The sequence below is a fragment of the Eptesicus fuscus genome, chromosome 7 (genome assembly GCF_027574615.1).
Source record: "Eptesicus fuscus isolate TK198812 chromosome 7, DD_ASM_mEF_20220401, whole genome shotgun sequence".
NCBI classification, from domain to species: Eukaryota; Metazoa; Chordata; class Mammalia; order Chiroptera; family Vespertilionidae; genus Eptesicus; species Eptesicus fuscus.
The window spans coordinates 96839076-96862086 of NC_072479.1; the positions used below are offsets into that span (position 1 = coordinate 96839076).

A 23011-nucleotide genomic window follows, 5' to 3' on the forward strand; every position below is an offset into this window, starting at 1 on the left:
CCTTTTATTTCACTTTCTTAAAAAAATAATGTCTTTTATCTAAGAGGATAGCTTGTTTGGTATTAGAACTTCGTACATAGTTTATGAAACGTATTCATTCTAACTACTTTATTAAATCTATTTCCAGAAAGCCAGATGGGGTATACCTGTCTCTTGGTAGGCTACATTTCATTCTTTTTTTATCTAGGTCAGATCAAATCTAATTAAAATTGTTCTTCTGCTTTATCTTTTATTATTTAAACACTCATTGCCTTCTGTGGTCTCACTAATGGACTAATTTCCTGAGATTATAAATTGGCATGCTTTCATTTTCAGATTCCAGCCTATCATCATTTTTCCAAATTTTTTTGATATATTTGTTTTATGCTGTATCACAAAATGAATTTCTCACTCTCTTAAATCATTTTCCCCCTTATAATCAATGAAGAAGGTGTGCATCCAAGGATATTTACCCTAAATACCCAATAAAATTTCATATTTTTAAAAAGCAGCCGGGCCTTATTTTTTTTAAGTTGGCAAGTTAGTTTTACTTTTTGAAAAACAATAGTTAATACTAGGAAAGTAATTTAAAAAAAAAATTCCTAGAGCAGTTCTATACCATAAAATTCTATTATTGCCAATTTTTTGGCAACTATACTCTTTCTTATTATAACTTACAACTTGGACCAGCAAAGTATAGAAAGAGCATAATTTTAAAACATACAGCATAACTTTTTTTTCTTTTTGTAGCATTAATCTTATCACTGGTCATTTAGAGGAACCAATGCCAAACCTTATAGATGAAATGACAGAAGAACAAAAAGAATATGAAGCCATGAAACTTGTCAACATGCTTGATAAACTTTCCAGGTATTGTATTCCCATCCATTTTTTGCTTGGTTTCTACAAATGTTCTATTTCTTTGTCTCTCTCGCTGAGAGTTACCATAGAGCAGCAGCTCTGGAAATCCATGCTGATTGGCACAGGGTGGCCCTGGCAGCAGCAGTTAGTGCTCTTGGCTCCCACGTTCCCTGCCTGTGCCTCTGGATATGCACTCTCAGACAGTCACACTCTCCACGGTGGGACAGTAACTGCTAGGTCACTGTGACATTTAACCAACTAACCTCCCTGTCTTCAAAAAGATGCTGAGTTAGGTTCAGTGATTTTGCCGCTTCTTGTATTTTTTGTTTTGGTCTGTTTTGGTTTTTTGTTTCAAATCATGATGCTTTTTTTCTTTTTTGATGAAACCAAGAATTCTAAATTGTCATGCACCCAACAGGGAAAAGTGAAAAGGAATAGCTCAAATGAAGGCTTTTCTGAAAGCAGGCGCTTGCATTAATTAGGGGCTCTAAAAACAGTCTCCCCTTCCCTTCTGGCTCCACATCTCCTTCTCCTCCAAAAATAGTCAGTTTGGAAAATAATTAAATCAAATATATACTAATCAGCAACTAGTTATCTTGGAGGAGTTATTAGAAAATATTAATTCCTTTCACACTTGCCTGAATTGCTTATTTTCCAGCCATGCATTGAGTCACTTTCTCCTTTAAGCCATCTTGAGTGAGTGCTTCTGTGTGTCAGTGGCAGCTGTCACTTAAAGGTGAATTTCTTCTGTTCGTCTCCTTTTTCACAGCTATGTGAAGAACAGTATCCCTCAGCCAAGAGAAGCAGCAACTGGAATAGGGAAGCCAGCCATTAAAGGAAAAGGTGTAAGAGGGCAGAGGCTTAGAGCACAGCAGGAGGCTGAGTAGAAATGTTTGGAAACATGGAGAGTGTGACAAGAGTGGGTGGGTATTTAGACCCTCTGCCGAGTCTGAGCTTCTTTCAGATGATGCTGGCAGTGTGGTACCAGTTATTTAGAAGAAAGTAGCTTCATCACCTGCAAACCTAGTAGAACTTCTAGCTAGTCTTTTTCCGCTCTCATCTTTTCCCAGTGTTAGAATTTACAGTCAACTGACAATGCTCACAGTCTTCCAAAGACATTGTCATCTGTTTGCAGATGACATTCTCCATACTTTTGATAGAACAGTCAAAAATATAAGATACGATATGGCAAACCTATAGCAGGCAGAATAACAAGTTTGGAATGAATATATAAAAATAGGATTTGTGCTTAGCTGTTTCCAAAAGCACCGATGAAACACAGTGGTCTAACAGTCCTCTGGTAGGAGTAGAAGTGTTAACAGGACCCGAGTGGAGCACATTAGTATGTTAGGACGTACTAATAGTAAACCGGTCAGTTACATAAAGATCCTGTTCATAAACTATTTTAATAATATGAGTTCTTAAAAGATAACAAAGATGCTAGTCAACTGGCCCATATATCCAGGATGAGTAAGCTCCAAGCTAGGAAAGTGGGAGATGGGGGACAGAACTACCTAAGACAATACAGTGTGATTCAGGTACTTACTGAGAGACAAGAGGCATCCCTAATATAAATTCACCTTTATAGGTGTTCCCACAACAGCAACAAAAACAGTGCCAGGTCCTTCTTGTAATTTCAGGGAAATTCACATAGTTTAGAGGCTGCCAACAAATAAATGCACAAACGTCAAGTCTGAAATAACCAAGCTTCCACCTGATTTAAACTATGCCTCAAAGAAGGTATGTACTCACCCAGCAATACCCAGCAGATAATGCCCAACTCAACCTGAAGGTGACACTGATTTTTGCACTTACAAAGCAGAGCAAATAGGTCTTGTTGGCACCGATTTTGCTATTGAAAAATTGGAGCTAAAGGCAACTTTGAGAGTAGTCCTACATGACAGACTTTGCATGACGTGTGTGGGTTTTTTTACATTGTTTGCCTTTCTGTGCTTTCTAACATTTGCTCTCACTAATAACAGTCAATGACAAAGCTGTGTGGAGATCAGCAGTGGGCATTCCAAAGCAGGAATGCAAAGAATGAAGCCATTCTTTATGCATCTTACATGTTTGTCTTAAGTTTCTTCTCTCTTTTCACTGTTATTGGTTTTGGTTTTGGTTTTTTTTAGGTAAACAAGAAGCCGTAAGCCAAAGTAGACTAAATGCAGTACAAGTCAAGGAACATTTATTAATGTTAGCAAGGCGTTGTGCTAGGAAATGAGGGAGATTGGTGAACATGACAAGCTCTGCCTCTGGAAAGCTCACGTTCTAGTGAAGGAAATCTATTCTAGAAGAAAATAAAATCAGGTCTGTGTTGAACTGTAAGCACCAGGAAAAGGAGCAGTTGGTTCTGTCTGGATTGTTTCACAGGAGAGGTAGCATTTGTGCTGATCCTTAAAGTGTAAGAGGCATGTAATAGACAGGTGGAGAAATGACCAGTCATTCCGGGTGGAGGGAAACTTACTCTTGTTAAGATAAACCTTTGGTATTCACATACTACATCTTTCTTCTAAAGAGCTCAAGTTGTTTTATCATTACTTGATTAATATATTATCAAATTTATCATTGGGGGAAGCAAGTCCCAAAGAATTTCCCCAAACATTTCCAAACTAATATCTGGTGATAATCCATTTCCTTTAACAGTTTACAAAACATTTCACATACATTCTCTTTCTAGCTTCATAATAAAGTGAGACTAGGAACTTCATTTTCCAGAACTCAAGACTTTTGCTTTGTCTGCTGTGCTACTGTGTCTGTCTGTGAGAGTCAGTGTTGGCCAGAATACTTCCTGGTCATTTTCTTCAGCATTGTGCTGCTGGTCAGCTCCCTCAACCGTCCTCCAAGGATGTCCTGCATCCCACCAAGTCTTTATTGCACTAAAAGTATACTGTAGCTTCGTCTGATTAACTTTCCTTCTCAGAAATGGAATCATTCTCTCCTGGGCCTGAATTGAAAGGCACGTGAGTCAAGGATAGGGTTGGAGGTGATGTGGCCAATGAATGGACACTAGACACTTCCTTTTTTTCCATCCATAGGAGAGCAGATGTGAAGGACCTGCACCAGGATGGTGGTTAGCAACAGTGGCCCGTGCCAAAGCATTTACCAAAGTGCTGACTAAGGTTGGTCATGCCAAATACTGTTACTGAGCCTGGTGTAGGGTATAGATGATATACACTACCAAAACTGTAAAACCACCAATGCAAAAATTAAAATTACATTTCCATTTTGCCTCCACGCTGGACATAACTACTGCCTCCAGGAGCTCACCATCCTAGCAGCTTTATCTTACCTGGATTTCCAAGGACACTGGAGAGACTAGTGCTCAAACATTTTCTTCCCATTGAATACCAACTGACTTAGAAGTATTCCAAGTGCTTGGTTTGTTTTTAAGTAAAAGGACTGTGTTTGGAACAGATGTGGATAAGGGGGTTGGCAGTGGACCTGGGGGGTCTTAAGAGTTTGAGAATAATCTGAGCTCTATTAATCCCATCATGTCTAGCTAGTACAGTGCCTTGTATCCTGTGGTTTCCCCAGTGTGTGAGAAAATAACACAGCTGATCCCCAAATCGAAGGTCAGTTTCCTGTTCTATAAAATAGCCTATATGGTTTACGACTTTAAAGCATACTTTTGGCAGTTCCGTTTCTTGGCCAAATGTCATAAAATTCAGGACTAAAAAAGAATTCTATAAAGGTTCTTTGGTCCATGACTAGCTAATTTAAATATCAGTCTTCATAATTTATTTTATATAGAAATAAAATTTAATATTTATCAAACATAAACATTCAGGCTTGAGGCATGAGATTATTATAGAAAGCTTCATTTGACAGTTTTAATGTGAGAGCAGAGGTGGAAAGGGGGATGAAACTTGCCTGCCTCTACACCTCCTCTTTCTCTCTCTGAATTGGAAAAAGAATAAGCCCCTGCAATTTAAGCAGGAGATTAGAATGGGGATTGTGTGTGGTTAAGCAAGTCCAGTGTAGCTAATACAATTGCATTCACCTTAGCTACAGCACACAACTCGTATATAGTAATGCAGCCTCCTCCAAAAAGGAGGGAGAGGATTGATTGGCTTAAGCTTAAACTAACCAAGGGAAATAATATTTCACGTTTGTTTTGACCTTTCTAATCCCCTCTAGTTCCTTAGTTGGAACCAGGACTGATTAATCTTATACCCCACCCTTACCCCATTACTTTTTAACAAGGTCCATAGCCTTTTCGCTTAGATATTCTATCAACATCCTCTAAAGTTTACATGTATATAAATAAATAATAATTGTTTTCCCATTTCTTCCTTGTCTTATCTAATAATTTTTATTTATTCATTCATTTTTTTTATTGCCAGTCATTGTGCAGTATTTGGGACATGGCTTTCTTAGTAAGTGCAGGTACCAAATGTGGAATAGTTCCTTTTAATCCAGAGATTATTTTTAAACTTACTAAAGTTGGGACAAGTGCTTTATGACTGAAAAGTAATAAATATGTAATTTTTTTCCTGTAAATAAGTTACTTTTCTCTGCTCACAAAAGTAACAACTATGATTATACCCACCTTTTTGATGAATTAGTCAAGGAAATGCTTTTCAGGTATATTTCAGAAATGTGGTCCAATCTTTAAAGCATTGTGAGATCTATTGTAGGAACTAAAGTATAAAGATTTAATTGTTTACATCAGAAAATCCGTTAGCTCTCCTCTGTCCAGTGTGGTAACCACCAGCCATAAATGACTGTTAAGCACTTGAAATGTGGTTAGTCTGAATTGGGATGTCCTGTAAGTTTTAAATTCTCAGACTTTCAAAGACTCAGTATAAAAAGAATTAAGATATCTCATTTGTTTAATACAGATTTTACATGGAAATTTTATGCTATACTAAAAGTAATTTATCTATCTTTCCTTACTTTTTCAGTGTATCTACCAGAGCATAGATTACATATTTGGCTTACATTTTGTAGCTTACGTTATATTTTCCTTGGACAGCACTGTTTCACATCATTAACATACACCCTGAGGTTGCTTGGAAGTCCAATTAAGGGATCTGGGATCCAGTTAAATTAATGTACCTTTGAAGTGGCAGGTGAGGATTAATTTGAGAAACTGGATATTGTATGTTGCTAGGGTATAGAGGGCCCTTCCTTGCTAGACAACTCCGAAGGAGGATGTCATGCTGCCTTTGTCTTGCCTGTTGGCAGTCATTGTCCTTTAACTCTAGTAGGAATGACTACTTTGAGCTCTTGGGTTAAGCACTAGCTGAAATGGCTTTTGACTTTCTGCTCTTTGTTACCCTCCTTGTTTAACTTTTAAGTCTTTCTATTTGGGAAGAACACATAACTTCTATTTCTACTGCTTTATTCAATAGTGTCAGTTGGCATACTGACCTCTTATTATTTATTTTGCTAATTTGGACAATAGGATAGAAAAATTCTGTAAAGAAATTACCAAGATATAATAAAGAATATCTTTATTTAAGAGGGAAAAAATGGATTTTATTTTCTGGCACTATCCCTAACCTCATTCTCTGTATTTTAACCATGCTGTTTAATGTGAGGTGGGCAGCAAATTTTTAGAAGCTTTGCATGTGGTCTTCTAACAGAATTGAGAACAATAATAATAGACTAATATTTATATAGTGCTTTAAAGTTTTTTAAAAAATGCTTCAATATATATTATCTCCTTTGATCATTGAAACAGCCCTGTGACTTAGGTAGGGAAAGGTGTTTTACTGAAGAGTAAGTGGGACCAGTGTTTATATGACTGACCCAAGGCCTGGCATCTGGATAATGACATAGCCGGGCTCAATTCCTAGTCTTCAGACTCCAGATCATGTTATCTTGAAAATTACCAACACCTCTCAAAAATATGTCAGTCTGATTATTTTTAATGAAACATTCTAAAGTTTAAACAAGCACACAGCATAAAGACAGGTAGTAAGCATATTTTCCTGAGAAGATCATTTAGGTTTGGATGGCATATATTCCTACTCTTTCACTCCATAATTGATTTGAGCTCTTTTCAAATACCAGGTTAGGAGCTAAATAAATAGCCTATGCTTTAAAAAACACAATAAAAAACACACAGCTTTATATAGAGGAAACCAGTCAAACTGCTGTGATTCCATAGTAATATAAGGTGTCTTTTTTTAAAAATAAGGTCTCAGTTTTGAAAAGAGAATGATTTTAGATATTGTAACAAATTCTTATACTTAGTATGATCACATTAAGCAAACTTAACTTTTAAAAGGCTTCCCTTTGCGACTGTTTAGGCAACTCCCAATTGCCTTCACAAAATGGAAGGATGTGGTATGGACAATATGCCATATCCATTTGTCTTGGGAGTGATATTTTTATGCTACATGTTTAACCTTCCCAATTGTACTCATTCCCAAAGTATGATAGTGAGGGCTGAAGGAAGGGCCTCGGAATCGTTTCTGAAAGATGCAGCCTGAATACCTAGAATTTGCTGTGGAAAAGCCTCCATATACCTCCTACCTACTGGGTCAGTGGCTTAGTGAAAAACCAGTATAACCAGGCAGCCCTGGGAAGCCATTAGATGAAAAATATAAGGAGAGATGAAGGATCAGGGTCCAATGGACACTTCCATAGTATGTAACTGAACATGTTAACCAGGGCCAGAGGTTGTAATGTTATTTCTGTGAGGGGAAAAGGTTAAAATCACTTACAAGAATATCCCAGGTTACTGGGAAATCCATTGTACTTCAGTGAATTAGGGACTATTGTAGTGATGCTGAAATCTTGAAACAAGATGCACTCTCAGACTTGGAATTGTAGCAAAGATTACAGAGCTTCTTTCTCCAGGCCATCACAGGCTCCATTCTTGCAAGGCATTTTTGGAAAAGCTCTGTGTTAATTAAAAGACTTTATTTATATACCAGTTTCTCAACCTATCTCTCAAATGTGAAAAGGAATTAAATATGAAATGGCTAATTTAAAATGTCAGGGTTCTTTTTTCCAAGCCAACCTTGCATTAAGAGCAGGAATCCCTGGGCCAAAGAAATGGTTCCCAATTATCCCATCCTGGGTTTTGTTAGACATTGTACAGAAGTCAACAAAACAAGTATGTAACAGAACCTGCCTAAATAACAGCCACCCTCATTAAAAACAGAGAATTAATCAGGGGATGATTGAAGGAAGCAATGCCTCATAGGTTCCCGAACCCCTTTTCTTCCTTTCTAATCATAGAACAAAATATGTTACATAAAAGGATAGAAACTATTATGCAGTACTCAATTAGAGGGAGGTGAATAGGTCTCTAACATGCTGTTTTATCAAAAGAGCAGACCGGTGTTTGCATGACTGTTGTTTCATTACAGACCCTGTCATTAATTCCATGTGTCAATACTGCCCTGTAGTACACAGAGCAGACAAGAAAGAAGAGCCCTTGAAAACAAGGGAATGATTTTTGAGTCGTTATCAAGCTAAGTGGCAAGCGGGAAGCTGAAACTCGTATAGGTAAATTCGAAGGGACTCGGGAGATCTGCAAGTGGGAAACAAGAATGCATTTTACCAACTGCTTAATTATGTCCTGTTTTCAGCAAGTGCCCTTGAATTGAATGCTTTGTTTGTATTGCACAAAACATGTGCTGTGGGCAAGAGTATTCTCTTGCTTCCAGGTCAAGTAAGGTGTTTTATACACATACACATCTGGCCTCTTCTATAATGTGCGATTGGGTATGTTAGCATCTGATCCCCAATATTGCACTGTCATTTCTGGGGGAAAGAGTTACATAGGAACCAGAAGCCCTAAAAAGTGGAATCTTATCTAAGGTTCTGAGAAGTTTATATAAGCCCAGGCATCCCAGAGGACCATTTTTACAGGGAAATAGTGGAGCAGATATATGTTAAAGTATATCTGAAGAAAGAGAAACATACCAGAAAGTTTTAAATATGGTATAAGTTCCAGAATCTCCCACCCCTAACTCTTTAAGAAAGCATTTTTTGGTTTCCATGAGCAGTCCCAAGGGTTAGGCTGGGGCAAAGTAGGGTTTCCTTTCTTGGACGTGCTTTGTCTGTGTCCTCGTGCCTGGCCAAACCCTTATAGATTATGGTTCCTTATCGTTTAGTAAGATCAAATTTCTAAATGATGTTTCGTTCCAGTTGAACATTCTTGGAGGCTTATCTCTTCCCTGGCCAGATGCCTGATCAGATGAGAAGCCCGCCATGATACTGTCACAGTGCCTAGAATGGGCTCTTTATCCAGTAGACATCACTGTACTTTTTGATGATAACGAGGGCAGTCTTAACTTGTGTTAAGGCCTGTGTATAGCATTGAAGGTAAGTATGAAGGAGTTGTTGCTATGTGACTATCTTAATCCTGATGCACATTTCAATATACAGTATCTCTGTTTAACCACAATGTACATATATCTGACACCCTTAGATGGGACCTTCATAATTTAGGACCAATGATTCTTCATGAAATAGCCTGTTTATTGAGGGCCATGATTGAGTTTAGATCCTTCCTTGTAACTGTTGCCATTGCTTTGACTTACTTTGTAATCATTCTAATCATCCGCTGATAGTTTTGCAGAAAGGATTTCTGGTCTCGGTGTATGTCAGTGACAACTAGGTAGGATGCTGTGTTTGACTCTTAGGCTTAGAATATATTAAAAACAAAGGCTTAGCAGTATTGAGTTTTAGTGTCTTAAAAACCTAGCAGTTTTTTTAAAATAGATCAAAATTTTAATTAGTAGCCTAATATTTAGATACTTAGCATAGAATCTGGAGGATCATCTTGTCCAACCCCTTCATTTTATAGATGAGGAGACTCAAGCCCAGAGAAGGAAATGACTTGCCCAAGGACACCCAGCAAGTTAGTGAAAGATCTGCGATTAGAATCTAGACCTCCTGGTGCTCCATATGTTAGAAGCTGAATCTACACCATTTAGTGGTTGGGAGCTCCAGGCTGTACGGTGCAAAGGGGGCCTGACTTCTGCTGGATGTCATGATGCCTCATCAGGGAAATAATTAATTACAGTTAATTACACTTAAAATAGTGTGAGAATGATTCCTGACAGATGGTTCTCTGTCATTCTCCATTGGTGCTGTGACCCATGTATTCTTTCAGTAAGCATTGAGCACCTGCTGCGTGCTCCATCCTATACTAGGTGTGCAGATCACAGCCAGGTAAGACATGGACTCTGCCCTCAAGTTGCTCACAGTCTACTAGAGAAACCCCTGGAAGGAATTTCCTGTAGAATGCTCATAATACCCTTCCTGGCTCTGTGGATCTTGATGATGAAAGTGAATCTTCTACCCAGAGATGTAGCTTTTCTCTTGGTTGTGGTTTACTCAGGAGGCCCATAGAACACCTTTCCTTTCTGTGAAAGTGCAAGATGATATCAGCTGCAACTGAATTTAGTTCATACATGCTTATTGAGGACCTGCTATCTGCAAGGCACTGTGCTGGACACAGAGGGATATGAAAATGAAAGCATGCAACTTTTTTTATATGCCAGTGATACTATTTCATAGCTTTCCAGCTTTGTAAGGAGAATTTTTTAAATGTAAGGCCCTTGAAATAGAAGACAAAAATACCTCTGTACTCTAATCCAGACTTGTCAGCCTAGGATTTCATAGTCTCCTTTGAGATTCTCTTTCATACCCTGTATCTGTTTTGAGCTTTTTAAAAATTTACCTCAGCCAACCCAGCCTGTTTGCCAGTCCCTGCGCACAACTAACTCTTGTCTCCGTGCCTTTGCTTGACTAATTCTTCTGCTTGTGGGATGCCTTCCTCCCCATGATCCGTATTCATCACGGCCATCACAGTCTGGCCCTGCGTCTGTCGCCTGCAAGGAGCCTGTGACCAGCCTCCCCATCTCCTGTGTCCCTCCCACGTGTACATATGATTGGTGGAGCAACATGTCTGTGGTACTCATTAATGCCTCCCATTCTCTGTTCATATCTTGCTGATCTAGATACAACAGAGCTGATAAAATGAAACAGTCTAGTATAACCAGGTCATTTATCAGACCTTTTAGGAGTGAGTCCCTGGATCAAAGATTTCATTTTGCTATTTGTGGGCTGTTGTATGACAGAGAGGAAGAATATTAGAAACGTTAAGATGGAGAAAAAACAGTCACATATCTATCTGTAAGGGACCGTCTCTCTTTGTCCTTTGAACAGATTTGAGTTGCAATAGGGTGTGTCGTGAATCAAGCACCAGGCGAGGGAAAGGGCTCTGCCTGTTAATCTCTCGAGCTTGTGGATCTGCTGTTCTGTAATTCTTTTACTATCGTTTAATGTGCGTGTGTGTTATCTTCTGAACTGGCTGAAAGCTTCTTGAGGACAGGGACCATGTCTTTTATTTGCTTCTGCATATTCTTCTCCCACTTAATTCCCCGAGTGCCCTAATGAGTGTGGGGAAACTTTCCGTAAGCACGTGACAGGAAATGCCACTGTGGGTTCCAACGACAGTCCAGCCATTGCACCTCGCACTTTATGTGTATAATGACCTTTTGCCCTCATGACAATTAAGTGAGGTGGGTATTCCTATCCCAATTCTACAGACAAGGAAGTGGAAGTTCAGAGAGTTCAAGGTCATATTGCTAGTGAGCAGGGGATCCAGGATTAGAACCTTGGGCTGTCTGACTATAAACCTCTATGTGCCTTTCATTATACCACAGTAACACGAATATTTAGGACTCTTACAGTTCATGGAAGTCTTTCATTTGAACTGTAGTTAGTACTCCTACCACTATTTGTACTATTAATGCTACTACTCACATCTTCACTAGGAAGTAGTTAGAGCTAGCATCATCATCATTCCCATTCCACAGAGAGGGAAACAGACTCAGAGACTTGCCCATCGTCACACAACTGGTAAGTGGAAGAGTTGGCACTTCAAACAGACCTCCTGGCTCCAGATCTTTTTTGCTCCACTCTATCACGTTGCTGCCTTAATTCATTTGCATGAATACATGATTACGTGGCCAGTGACCACGGACGCTTCTCCCAAAGAAGTGTTAAGTCCAAGCGTCACATGAAGCCATGTGGAAAAGAAAATACTCATACCCTCGGGAGCTCCCACGGTAGTGGAGGTTGAGACAGCGGGCCCAAAAAATAAGTGCTTGGGAAGAATAGGTCACCAGTGGGAATTAAAATATGGGGCCTTTTATTCTGTAGATGAATGACTGGCCATAAAACTATTGAATGGTTCTTAACTATTTCATTGTAAAAGTGGACTGAGGAGTAGGGATGAAACTGATGGCCTTGATTTGAACATACTCCTCCCAGGCTTGAACAAGAAAGCTGCTCCCCTGTACCCTTGGTAGCTAGCCCAGCATCATCCATGGCACGCAGGAGAGTGAGTGTGAGGGGTGATCTATGTCCACCAGCAATCCCTCACTATCTTGGTAGAATTTTTCCCGTCTCATCTACTTCCACCTACCCCCGCCTTTACCCCCACCCTTAATGTACCCTCAAGTTCACCAACTCCTCAGACCTTTGAGCTTTCTTATGCCTTAATGTTTCATTCCCAGCAAAGTGTCCCCCTTTTCCTTTTGTATCAGTTATTAGTATATAGCGTCCAATGTCAGAGTCCTCCAGCCATCGTTAGGAAACTGTGTGATAAAAATGGAGATGTGCATAGTGTGCATCAGTGCTGGAGAGAAGTTTTAATGGAAGCAGATCATTTCGAGCTCTCCACTAAACACTTCCACCGGTTGTCATGCAAGGACCGCACGCTCTTCACGTCCTGAAGATGTCAGCATCTCCCCAGCAGACCTGCTCCATCTGCTGTGTCCTTGCTGCGGGCATGATGTGGCCGTCACGTGGTCAGTGAGTGGGAAGCACAGGGACTCTATTCACCAGCCAGCCCCTGCCCTCCCAGTGGATCACAGGTCTACCTCAGAGACGTAGCCTTGACTTCCCACATCACGGCCATAGTCCAGCTTCCTGTGTCCTCTCACACATGGTGATAGTGCCCCTACCAGTGTGCCCGCCGCACACACACAGCCGCCAGAGACAGCTCCCCCGAGACAGCCTGCCTGGGCATTTAGGACACTTGGCTACTAGATCCCAAGCTACCCTGCAGCCTTGCCTCCTTCCACTCATTCACGGACCCTCGCCACTCCCCAAACACAGGCCTGTCACAGCTTCAGAGACAGCAAAGCTCTACAGAGTCACACAAGTAAATGGGACCATACGGAGCCCTTTACACGCCTCCCTGGCGTGCCGTCCCGGCTCCCCCGGCAGTGTGGGCAGTGCTCCTCAGGAGCCGCCAGCATTTACCCCGTTAGGTATGAGTTACTTTTCATGTGTACATTTCACCTGCTCGAGGGGGCAGCTGAGCCGTCTCCCTGTCTCCCCGTATGTGACGTAGTTCCTGGCACGCAGTGTTGAGCAGACACTGACCAGCTGAAGGAGTGTGCTCCCAGGGCAGTTAGAGCAGGTCGCCTAGTTGTGTGTGCCGCAGAGCGCATGGCCGGGATCCAGGGCCCCTATGTCCCAGGTCTAACTTGGCCACTAGATATGGGACCTTGGGTAAGTCACTCAGTCTCTTAAAGGAGGGGTTGGACTAAATGATCTCTAAGGCCCCTTCAACTTCAGGTTCTGTGATTTTGACCCCATTGCTTGGATCAGGAAACATGTTTTCTATTTTATAATTTTCAGGCGCCTCAGCTTAGCCTGTCAGCTGTCCACATTACCGATTCTTCAAACTGACCAGGCTGCTGTCGGCTTACCAGTGGCCACTGAGCCGCTCTCACGCCCCAGGATGTCTCACTGGGCTTAGCACCATCACCTGGCGTGTGGCTGGGCACTCCCCAGAGGGGACGGCAGCAAGGGGGCAGCAGGGGAGGTTTATTATTTCCTTCACTCCAAGTCCCACCAACATTACAGCCGCTGCCATGTGGGTTCTTGGTTGTAGACAAGTTTTCAGGGGGCGATGCCAGTTTCCATAACAAGTTTAAGCAGCTCATGTGCCCATTCCAGCCTCCCCTACAGCACTGCTGACCTTCGGGCCAGTCAGCAACGCAACAGGTCCATTTGCCATAATCTCCATGTAATAAAATAGGAACCCCTGAAAAGATTAAATAAATCTTTCCTAATGCTTTTTGATTGGCTTAATCAATAATTAATCATCTTTAGATGAGGCTGTAACTTGTGGAGTAGATATAATTGGATTAGCTGGAAAGGGGCAGTTGGGGAGCTTTGAAGAGATTAAAATGGCTGTCAGAACCGTAATTAAACTGCTACAAACAAAAGCAATGGTGTTTTACAAAAGGAGAGAGAGGGAGAAGGAAAGAAAAGGGAGGGAGAAAGTTGGGGAAGGCCAACTGGTTTGAAATGAATCGAGTACCCATGTATCACTAGAGATTGGAGAGGCAAAATCAGACCTTATTCCGTGGGGTGAAGTCCACATGTCAAATCAGCCCTTTAACCGGGTGCCTGACCCACTGCGACAGGTGAGGTTTCGGCAGCTTCAGCTTCACTAAAACAAAACGAATCCACAAAAGGAAAAAAAGTGAATTATTAAAAACAGAAGAGACCTGCTCCTTGTCCTGAGCCATTTAGACCTTGACTTTTCATACCTCTAATTGGCTTAGTAGGTTTGGCCTGTGTGAATGAACCTTTTATCTCCCTCTTTTTCTCTCCATGCCCCTTTCATCTTTCCTGTTACAAACACACAGAGAGCTTGAGGAAAAATACTTTGTTTTTTAAAGACTTTCCTTTTTAAAAGGATGTGGATTGGGCGGGAGGGAGGGGTGTGTGTGTGATGCTGGTGAATACTTTTTTTTTCTTTCTTTTATCTCTTTTTCCAGAGAGGAGTTGCTTAAACCAATGGGACTAAAACCTGATGGGACAATAACGCCTTTGGAGGAAGCACTCAGCCAGTACTCTGTCATCGAAGAGACCAGCTCGGACACAGACTAAAGCCATCACCTGCTCAATTCAGTCTTGCTTTTATCAGCATCTTTTCTCTGTAGCTCCAGGGGAATCTTTTCTCTCAAACATTTATGCCCTTGCTTTGGCTAGAAACACATTAACTGGTTTACTCATTGAGAATCCAGCATATTTAAGAGGTGATCCTGTGTTTTTGCGATCCTGAGGCATTCATGCAGAGCTGCAGTTAGATGGAGTTGCAGGGGCTAGCAGCAGAAGAACGCCATTTCATCGGGACGGAACCGAAGGACTTCGCTGTAACACAGCCCTGGTTGAATCTGGCAGGTCATTTGCCAAGATTCTTAGCAGAAGATTTAGCTGCATCCTTCCTCTCACTTGTGTGAGCTGCCCCTCCTGAATCTCTCCAGCAGACGGAGGCACGCGGGAACCAGAAAGAACTGCTAAATAAGGGCTGAGGCAAGTGACTTGTTAGATCAGGACTGACTACATGGAAGCCAAGCAGCTGCTCCATAAACCTAGCTCCATTCTTCATTTCAGTTTTGTATAAAATATAGAAACGCGCGCACACACACACACACACACACACACACAGCCCCGGACTTGCAAACTGACTGCACTGAAAGTTTGTATGTCACTTACCTAGAACTTCAGAATACATATCTCCCTATGAAATGACGGTTAAGTTCGGAGGCAGCTACAATGCCTATTTATTCCCTCACATACCTGAACACTATACCAGAGAACTGAGCCCCCATCTGCATCGTTGCATGGGGAGCATGCATTCTGAGGTTAACTCGGGGTGCCAGGAACACGTGTCCCAGCAGAAGGAATGGGGACTCCTGAGTCCTGGGAGCTCTTTGTGGCCTCTGCTGGGGCAGGGGGTCAGCAGCACCCTTTTGTACATATAGGTCATTCATACGTCACATGTTTTAAGTGGGGGCTGTGTGTGTGCTGATGTGTGTGTGTTCTACCTTTCTACCATATGATCAGTTTAGCGGTAACCTTATTTATTAAAAAAAAAAGAAAGAAACACAAATAGTTACTGTTAAACTGATCAAGGCTGTTTATTTTTACTTTAAAAATTGGTCATATAAAGAAGTAGAAAATGAATCGGTGAGCCTGGTTAATCAGTGGCTAAAGTTGAAAAGGGGTTGGTTTCCTTTTATATATGTATGTATGTTTGTATACATACATATATACACACATAGATAATGTGCTTAACCACTGCCTTTTAAAACTTTAAATTAAATAAAACATTGGGGTTGATTCAATTTAGCCATCTGTGTGTGTTTCTTTACAGATACATGGGGTAAACTATTTCCCAGTTCATGCTTTTTTAAAGTACTTGTACATCTCACTTAAAATAGCCTCCTTAAGATAGGCACCTGGGGTGTAAGTGAAAATGTCAGTTATCCAGAAACCGATTCTCTGGCAAAACAAAACAGGAATTGAGTTTTTAAATGCCTGTGAGCCACCAAGAGAGATGTCAAAAACTTCCTGCAGTTTGACTCATCGGAGAGAGCCTCAAGAATCTCTACTAAAATTTGCATACATTTCTAAAATGTTTAGTTATCTGGCTTTTAGGCCCACAGAATGGTCGCACAGAAGGAGTGCTGGACGGAAGGCAGCGACGGCCCGCAGCCGGGCAGGAAGCGGGCAGTGCGAAAGCTCCTCGAGGTGTCACAAATCTGGGAGAGTCTGTTTCCCAATGACACGTATCACAATCTGGCCCATAGACTGATTCTCAAGAATGACCCTGTTTCTTTAAAAAAAAAATCCAGAACACTCGATAAAAAATCTAGGGGGAATACATTACATTTTAGGATTGTCATCCAAAACAGTTGGGAGTAGAAGTTCTTGGTGACTAGTTTTAACAACAGTTAAATGAAATTTGGCAATTCATAATTTTAGATTAAGTGAAAAAAGCTTAGAAAAGAAGAATTTAAGTATTTTTGTTACTTCATTGTACAAATGCATTTTGAAATATTTTTATAATTTCTACAATCTGATAGCTGTGGCATGCGTGTGGGCCTCCCTAAATGAAGACGTGCAACGGGGCAGTGTCCGCCGGCCTTGCGCGGGGTGGGTTTGAGCAGCCTAACCTGAGTTGCGTTGCCTCTCAGTTCCCTCTCAGTCCCCTGCACTGGGCACTAAGTCTTGGTTGTGAAGAAAGAACTTGCAGGGGGCGAGGTTGAGTGACCACATCCTGCACGTGGACAGAGAACTGACACCTGCTGTGTGCTCACCACACACGGGTTTTCTATGTATGTTGCGTCATGTAACCTCATCACATCCATCTCATACTAGAGATCATCTCCAAAGAGCCTGTTCCCCAGCTCCCCTGGCCCGACCCCTAGCCCTGCTCCTTCCCCTTCAACACACTGCCCACCTGGGTCCACGTTGTGCCTCCTATGACTCTGGAATGCTGGGAGAGTGGTAATTCTCAGGCCATTTTAAGCAATAACTATTTCAGCAGAACCAGAGTCAAGAACTTTCTATGTGAAGAGGTGACTTGGTTGAAGTGAGTGGGGAGTTTGCTCGATGCATCGCCAGCAAGGACCTGGAGTCCTTAGGCTGGAGCAGGGCTGTAGGCTTTCAGACCCCTGCCTGCACGCTGGCCTGCGGTGGGGGTGGCAGAACACGCAACACACGGCCTGTGGCCACATCCCTCCTGACCTTTGACACCACATGGAGGAATGTGTCCTAAAATAAGGCACTTGAGCTGCTGCTTTGGAGTAACAATCAACAGACACTTGAGACCCTTTTACGTGCCCAGTGGTCCCGGGAGGTGGGCAGGACAGACGTTATCCCTTTATAAACAAGGATGCTGGCTGACAAGTACAAGTACTAAGTATCTCCTGAATTCCAGTCAGTCTTGCCACCTCCCAGCACTGGGTGTCACCTGTATCGACTTCCTCCCTGCCCCCATTGTAAAAAGTAATATATGTTCATTGTGCAAAGTTTGAAAAATGCCGAAAATAATTTAAAAAATAATTCACCCCAAATCCCACCACCCTGAGATAAATCACTGTTGATGTTTTAGTGTATTTCTGTCCTGTGTTTTTTCTATGCATATATAATTTATTTTACTACAAGATTGGGATCATGCTGTATTTACAGATTTGTATCCTGCTTCTTTAACATTGTGAGCATTTTCCCATGTCAATAAATATTCTTCAAAAATTAATGGCTATATGATATTCCGTTATATGAACTGCGGTAAACACTGCTAATTGCCTACCCATGTTATTTTTCCTTACTAACCGAAGACATCGTGACATAACCCCTACCCCAAAAAAAGAAAGGCGCCTGCTATCCTCCTGGGGGCCAGGAATAGGAGTGGCACCAGGAAGAGCAGATGGCTTTGCAATAGGGCCCTGACCTGCAGGAGCCTCGGTAGCACAGATCACGACAGTTAGGTGGTTTTGGTCAAAGAGAGGCACTTGGAAATACCACAGCGAGAGAGGCAGGTGACTTTACAAAGTCTGCATGTGAAAAAACAGACGAGGTGTCCATCGTGTTGATGCTGTGTGGTCCTGGGCAGCAACTTGCTTCACTGTAATTCCCGAGGTGGAGGGGGTGCATGAGGATGGGGAGAGGCAGGCTACCCTTTCAAGAACAGCAAAGTGACACCGGTCAGAACAGGTGGGTAAGTGGCGAGCACAACCTGGAGATGGGACCAGGAGCAGACCGTGGGCGCAGGAGGGAGAGGTTTTAAGAGAAGATTCAAGGAAAGGGAGAGGCCTCCAGAGAGGACTTAGGGGGTGTGGCTTTGATGTACTAAGCTGAGCCCTGCACAGAGTCTTCAGGAAGCAGCAGAGCAGCCTTCCTCAAAGGGAGGGGGCGTTAAGCCTCAGTGTCCCAAGCCCTGCATTGTATGCAGTGAATCCACTTCCCTGAGCTCCAGAACGGTGTTCGGTGTTCGTCATGGAGCACCGGGAAGAGGAAATTGTCGCCCCAGTCATGCTGCGCTCTGGTTCAGATGAGAAGGTGGAGAAGGCTGCCCTGAAGAGAAGCAGAACTCTCCTCCCGGCTCCTGCAGTCAGATGTGCGTTGCCTTTTCGTTGCAGCTCAGCGCAGACCCTGGGCCAAGGCGCAGGGACCGCTGCCTTTTCTGCGTGGAAGGGAGCGGTTACAGCTGTGCATATTGTGCGAGTCCTGTGCCAGGCACTGTACTGAGCACTTTCCGTGCACTCTCTAATTTTATCTTTGTAATAACTCACACTTTTCGGATGAGAAAACAAAGGCATGACAAGGTTAAGCATTATGTGCAAGGCACGTAGCCGGTAAGTAGCAAAATTTGAACTCAAACCTGTTTAAAAATACTATGTTATGTGTTGCCTTTGCAATCAAAGAAAAGTGTAATGAAGTCTTCATTTATTCGGGAGAAAAATGTTCAGACAAGATGGAAATGGGAAAAACAGAATTGGGGAAAGAATTACAACCCACTTCCCACCCCCACCCCCATTTCCATCACTCAGCAATACCGAGAATCCCACTTGAGCTAGCCGCAGAGAGGCCCACACGCACAAGCACTCCGATCCCCAGGAATTTGCATCTATGAACCAGGCACTGTTCGAGATGTCTGGAGACACAAACAGGACTAGAAGTCCCTGTCCCCATGTGCCCACGGCGGGGAGTCCACACCGAAGCCTGTTACAGCACAACCTGCAGCGGACGCCAGGAGGACAGGGGCTTCAAGAACGAGGTTTCAGAAGTGACGCCTGCGCTGAGCATGGGCTTGCCACGTGGGAGAGAGCCCGCTTGCCAGAGCCGGCTCAAACAAGAGCTCGGGGCCAGGGTTCTTTATTTTTTTAATCTTCACCTGAGGATATGGGTTTTTTTAAGGTTGTTTGTTTTTATTGATTTGAGAGAGAAACTTCGATGTGGGAGAGAAACATTGATCACTGCCTCTAGTATGTATAGATTCATACTATTCATACTATACATTCATGTTTGACTGCGAATCAAACCTGCAACCTTTCTGATGCATGGGAGTAACCAACCAAGCCCCGCAGCCGGGGCAGGGGCAAAGGGTCCTGACGTGTTTACAGAACCCAAGCAGTTGAGTGTGACTGAAACAAGGGCTCCTGTGTCTCATGATGACGCGAGTGACAGCATGTCAGGCAAGGAAAGGACTCAACCAGAAAGACCCCTCTGGCTGCAGCATGGAGAACGAACGGAAGGGACAGAGAAGAGCCCAGGTAGGAGGCTGTATTAGTACACCTGGGGCCGTGGTCGGCAGACTGCGGCTCTCGAGCCACATGCGGCTCTTGGGCCCCTTGAGTGTGGCTCTTCCACAAAATGCCACGGCCTGGGCGAGTCTATTTTGAAGAAGTGGTGTTAGAAGAAGTTTAAGTTTAAAAAATTTGGCTCTCAAAAGAAATTTCAATCGTTGTACTGTTGATATTTGGCTCTGTTGACTGAGTTTGCCGACCACTGCCCTGGGGGAAGCGGGTGGACTGGACCAGTGGCAGGAGGTAGAAAGCAGCTCACAGAACTGAGAAAACATTGTATTTACTTTACTCACTCGTTTGTTAGAAAAGGACACAACTCAGGAACAGCCAGACGCAGGTGCACAGGGCAGGGTGTGGGGCTGGCCAGAGCTCAGTGCCCTCTCCGGGCGGGCGGGCGGGCGGGCGGGCACCGTCCCCCAGCACCTCCACGTGCTCACCCACAGGAAGCTCTCTGAGCCTGTCCTTGGGGGGTTTGCATAGACTTTACAGCACAAGCATAATTGGTGATTGATTCAACCTGACCCTCCACCCTGGAGGTCAAGGGGTTGGACTCAAAGTTCCCACCCTCGAATCACCTGGTTGGTTCTCCCAGCAACCAGCCCCCTCCCCTGGGTGCTTTCCAAAGTCACCTCAGTAACAAAACAAAAGACACCTTCATCACTGTGGTCACTTAGGAAATTCCAAGGGTTTGGGGGCCCTGTGCAAAAAATGGGGACAAAGGTCGAATATACACATCTATAATAATAAAAGCGTAATATGCTAATTACACTGGCATGAATTTCATGCATCGGGCCTCTACTTTATTATAAAGAGCAATTTCACAGCTGGCTCTTGTCATCCTCATCAAGCAAAGTGGTAACAGCAGGAACCACCTTAAGGTGAAACTCAGGACAGCGTTGCAAGTGCCTCGGTCTTAACCCTCTCCCCGGACCATCTTCCCCACAGACCCTCCTGTATGTTTGTTCAGGAAGGCTGGCTCCCTTCTCCTCACCTTCGCCTATGCCCCTGCCCACTGTGCTACCTCCAGGACAACACACAGGCCAGGACAGAAGGTGGATGTGAATTCCACACTGGCTGGCTCAGTTGATACTCACATGGAAACGGGAGGATTCTTACACCTGTTAACTGACGGGAGCACTGAGACTCAGGAAGATGAGGTAACCTGTCCACAGGCACAAAGCTGGGACTGACAGACCAGGAACGTCCCTGAAGTATGGTAGCAACCATACTTAGGTAAAAACTGCTGTTTGAATTTTAACCCTGCTATTCTGGCTTCTGCACGCACTTGCTTGCTTGGACAATAGGGTGGTTACCTCAGCTTCCAGACTGAGACCTGGAGACTCACAAGGTAATTTTCCTGTGCCTGTGGACCAGGACTGCAGGAGATTGATTCCCACTGACTCAGTAGCTCCAGGAGTAGAAACTGTAGATAACCTTTAGAGATTACTGACTCTGCTTGGGTCTGCTTCTGTAAAAACCTGCTTTCCCAAGATAGGGCCACATTCCAATAATGTCCAGCAGGGGCTGGGAACCCCCCTGCAGGCTGTTCCCAGCCTTTAGAATTTAGAATTTAGAACAAAGGAAAATTTTTGTGGTTTGGACCTTTAAAAGGGCTGCCTTCACCTGGGACAGCGCGGTCGTGAGGGTGGCCACCTGCGTGTGGTGCCCTCGCGGCCGACCTGGCCAGTTCAATAAACCCTTGCCTGCTTTTTAATCAATCAGCAGCCTCCGGTGGTCTTATTTTTGACTCCAGGGTTCGACCCCACAACAGTCCCAAAGTCACACCTACGTCCCCACACTAACGAACTGATTTACAGCTGATTCTTAAGAAACCTGTGCTAAGCCCTTGCTCTCTCCCAGGTGCCTGGCAAGCAGGCAAGAAGGAGGGAGGAAGGAAGGGAGGAGGGAAGGAAAGCCCTCATCAACCAGCCTCCCTCCTCACCTCCAAGTCCTCAGAGTAATAGGAATAATTAAATGTAATCACTATGACACTAAGGGCTTAGTGTGATTAGCCTCACGTCAGTCCTCCCAACCACCTGAAGGCACAGCCACTGTTACTATTCCTGATTGGCAGGTGGGCAAAGGAGGCCCCAGGGCTAGGTCACCTTGTTAGCAGTCCAGCTGGTCTCAGGCACAGGGCAGGCCCTCTGCCATGCCCTCCGCCCTCAAAGGGAGCAGTGCGGGGCCCAGCAGCCTGACCCCGATGCCTTGCTTTTTTGCCTCTCATCTCCGGGGCCTGTGGAAGCATCCCTCGGTATCATTTCAGTTTCAATATCTCGGCCAACTGTCTGGCCACCCATGTGGCGCAGACATCCTGTCCTGGCTCCACTCCCTGATTCAGATTCCTCAGACACTCACTGACCACGGGGGCCTGCTCGTTTGCAGCTCCCAGCAACGCTGCCGTGGGAATTTTCCCAGCATCACCCTCAGGTCACAGACAGGCCCTGGCCCTCCAAGCGGGTGTTTACCCAGCTAGAATTTGGCAAAACCAGGACGTGAGAGCTCAGTCCTCACCTGCTCCCTCCCCAGAGCACAACCAGGTTCTGATCACAAGAGGAGGTGGGCAGGAGGGGACATTGTATCTTGGGGCCAACTTCCCTGAACACGTACGTGCGTTTCACTCTCTACTCTCAGCACCACCGTAACCATCATCACGTCAATATCCCACCTTTAAGATGGCAGAGAGGGCACCACTCCCCACCTCCACTCACCCCTGCCGAGAGGGCACCACTCCCCACCTCCACTCACCCCTGCAGAGAGGGCACCACTCCCCACCTCCACTCACCCCTGCCGCCCTCCGCACTTGCCCCTGGCATCTGGTCAGCCCAGCCCTCCAGGCACACAGGGAGCCTGCGGGCAGCCCTCGCCGCTGGCATACGGGACCAGTTTCCTCTCCACCAGGGCTGAGAAGATCCCCCAGACCCCAGCCTCCTGGTCTCAGTGCTTCTGAGACAGAAGCAGAAGGAAGAAGACCTGCCGGCCCGCAGGCCGCCATTCCTGCCTGGCCTACTGCACAGGCTCCTCACCGGGAGGAGAGGAGGGAGGTGGGCTGGCGGGGGGCAGGGTAGGAGAGGCCG

At 44.1% G+C, this 23011-nt stretch overlaps 1 protein-coding gene and 1 long non-coding RNA gene across 5 annotated transcripts in view; one reads left to right on the plus strand and one right to left on the minus strand.

The window, feature by feature from the left end:
- RIC8B (RIC8 guanine nucleotide exchange factor B) overlaps positions 1-17878 on the plus strand; it is a 115386-nt gene extending 97508 nt beyond the window's left edge. For 2 of the 3 annotated variants that reach the window (XM_054719447.1, XM_054719448.1), the window contains 2 exons: positions 730-849; positions 14616-17878. In XM_054719447.1, the coding sequence (XP_054575422.1) occupies positions 730-849; positions 14616-14727 (232 nt within the window). In that variant the 3' untranslated portion in view covers positions 14728-17878. The remainder of the gene's footprint in view (positions 1-729; positions 850-14615) is intronic. The other variant, XM_054719449.1, reaches the window with a different exon arrangement.
- LOC129149844 (uncharacterized) lies at positions 1484-21264 on the minus strand. Of its 2 annotated transcripts, none has more exons than XR_008556666.1 (3): positions 21029-21264; positions 14190-14284; positions 1484-1650 (listed from the first exon to the last, which is right to left on the minus strand). It is a non-coding gene; the product is annotated as an uncharacterized LOC129149844 (long non-coding RNA). The 2 variants fall into 2 exon arrangements; XR_008556667.1 differs by lacking the exon at positions 1484-1650 and adding an exon at positions 12500-12599.
- Positions 21265-23011: the final 1747 nt, after the last annotated feature.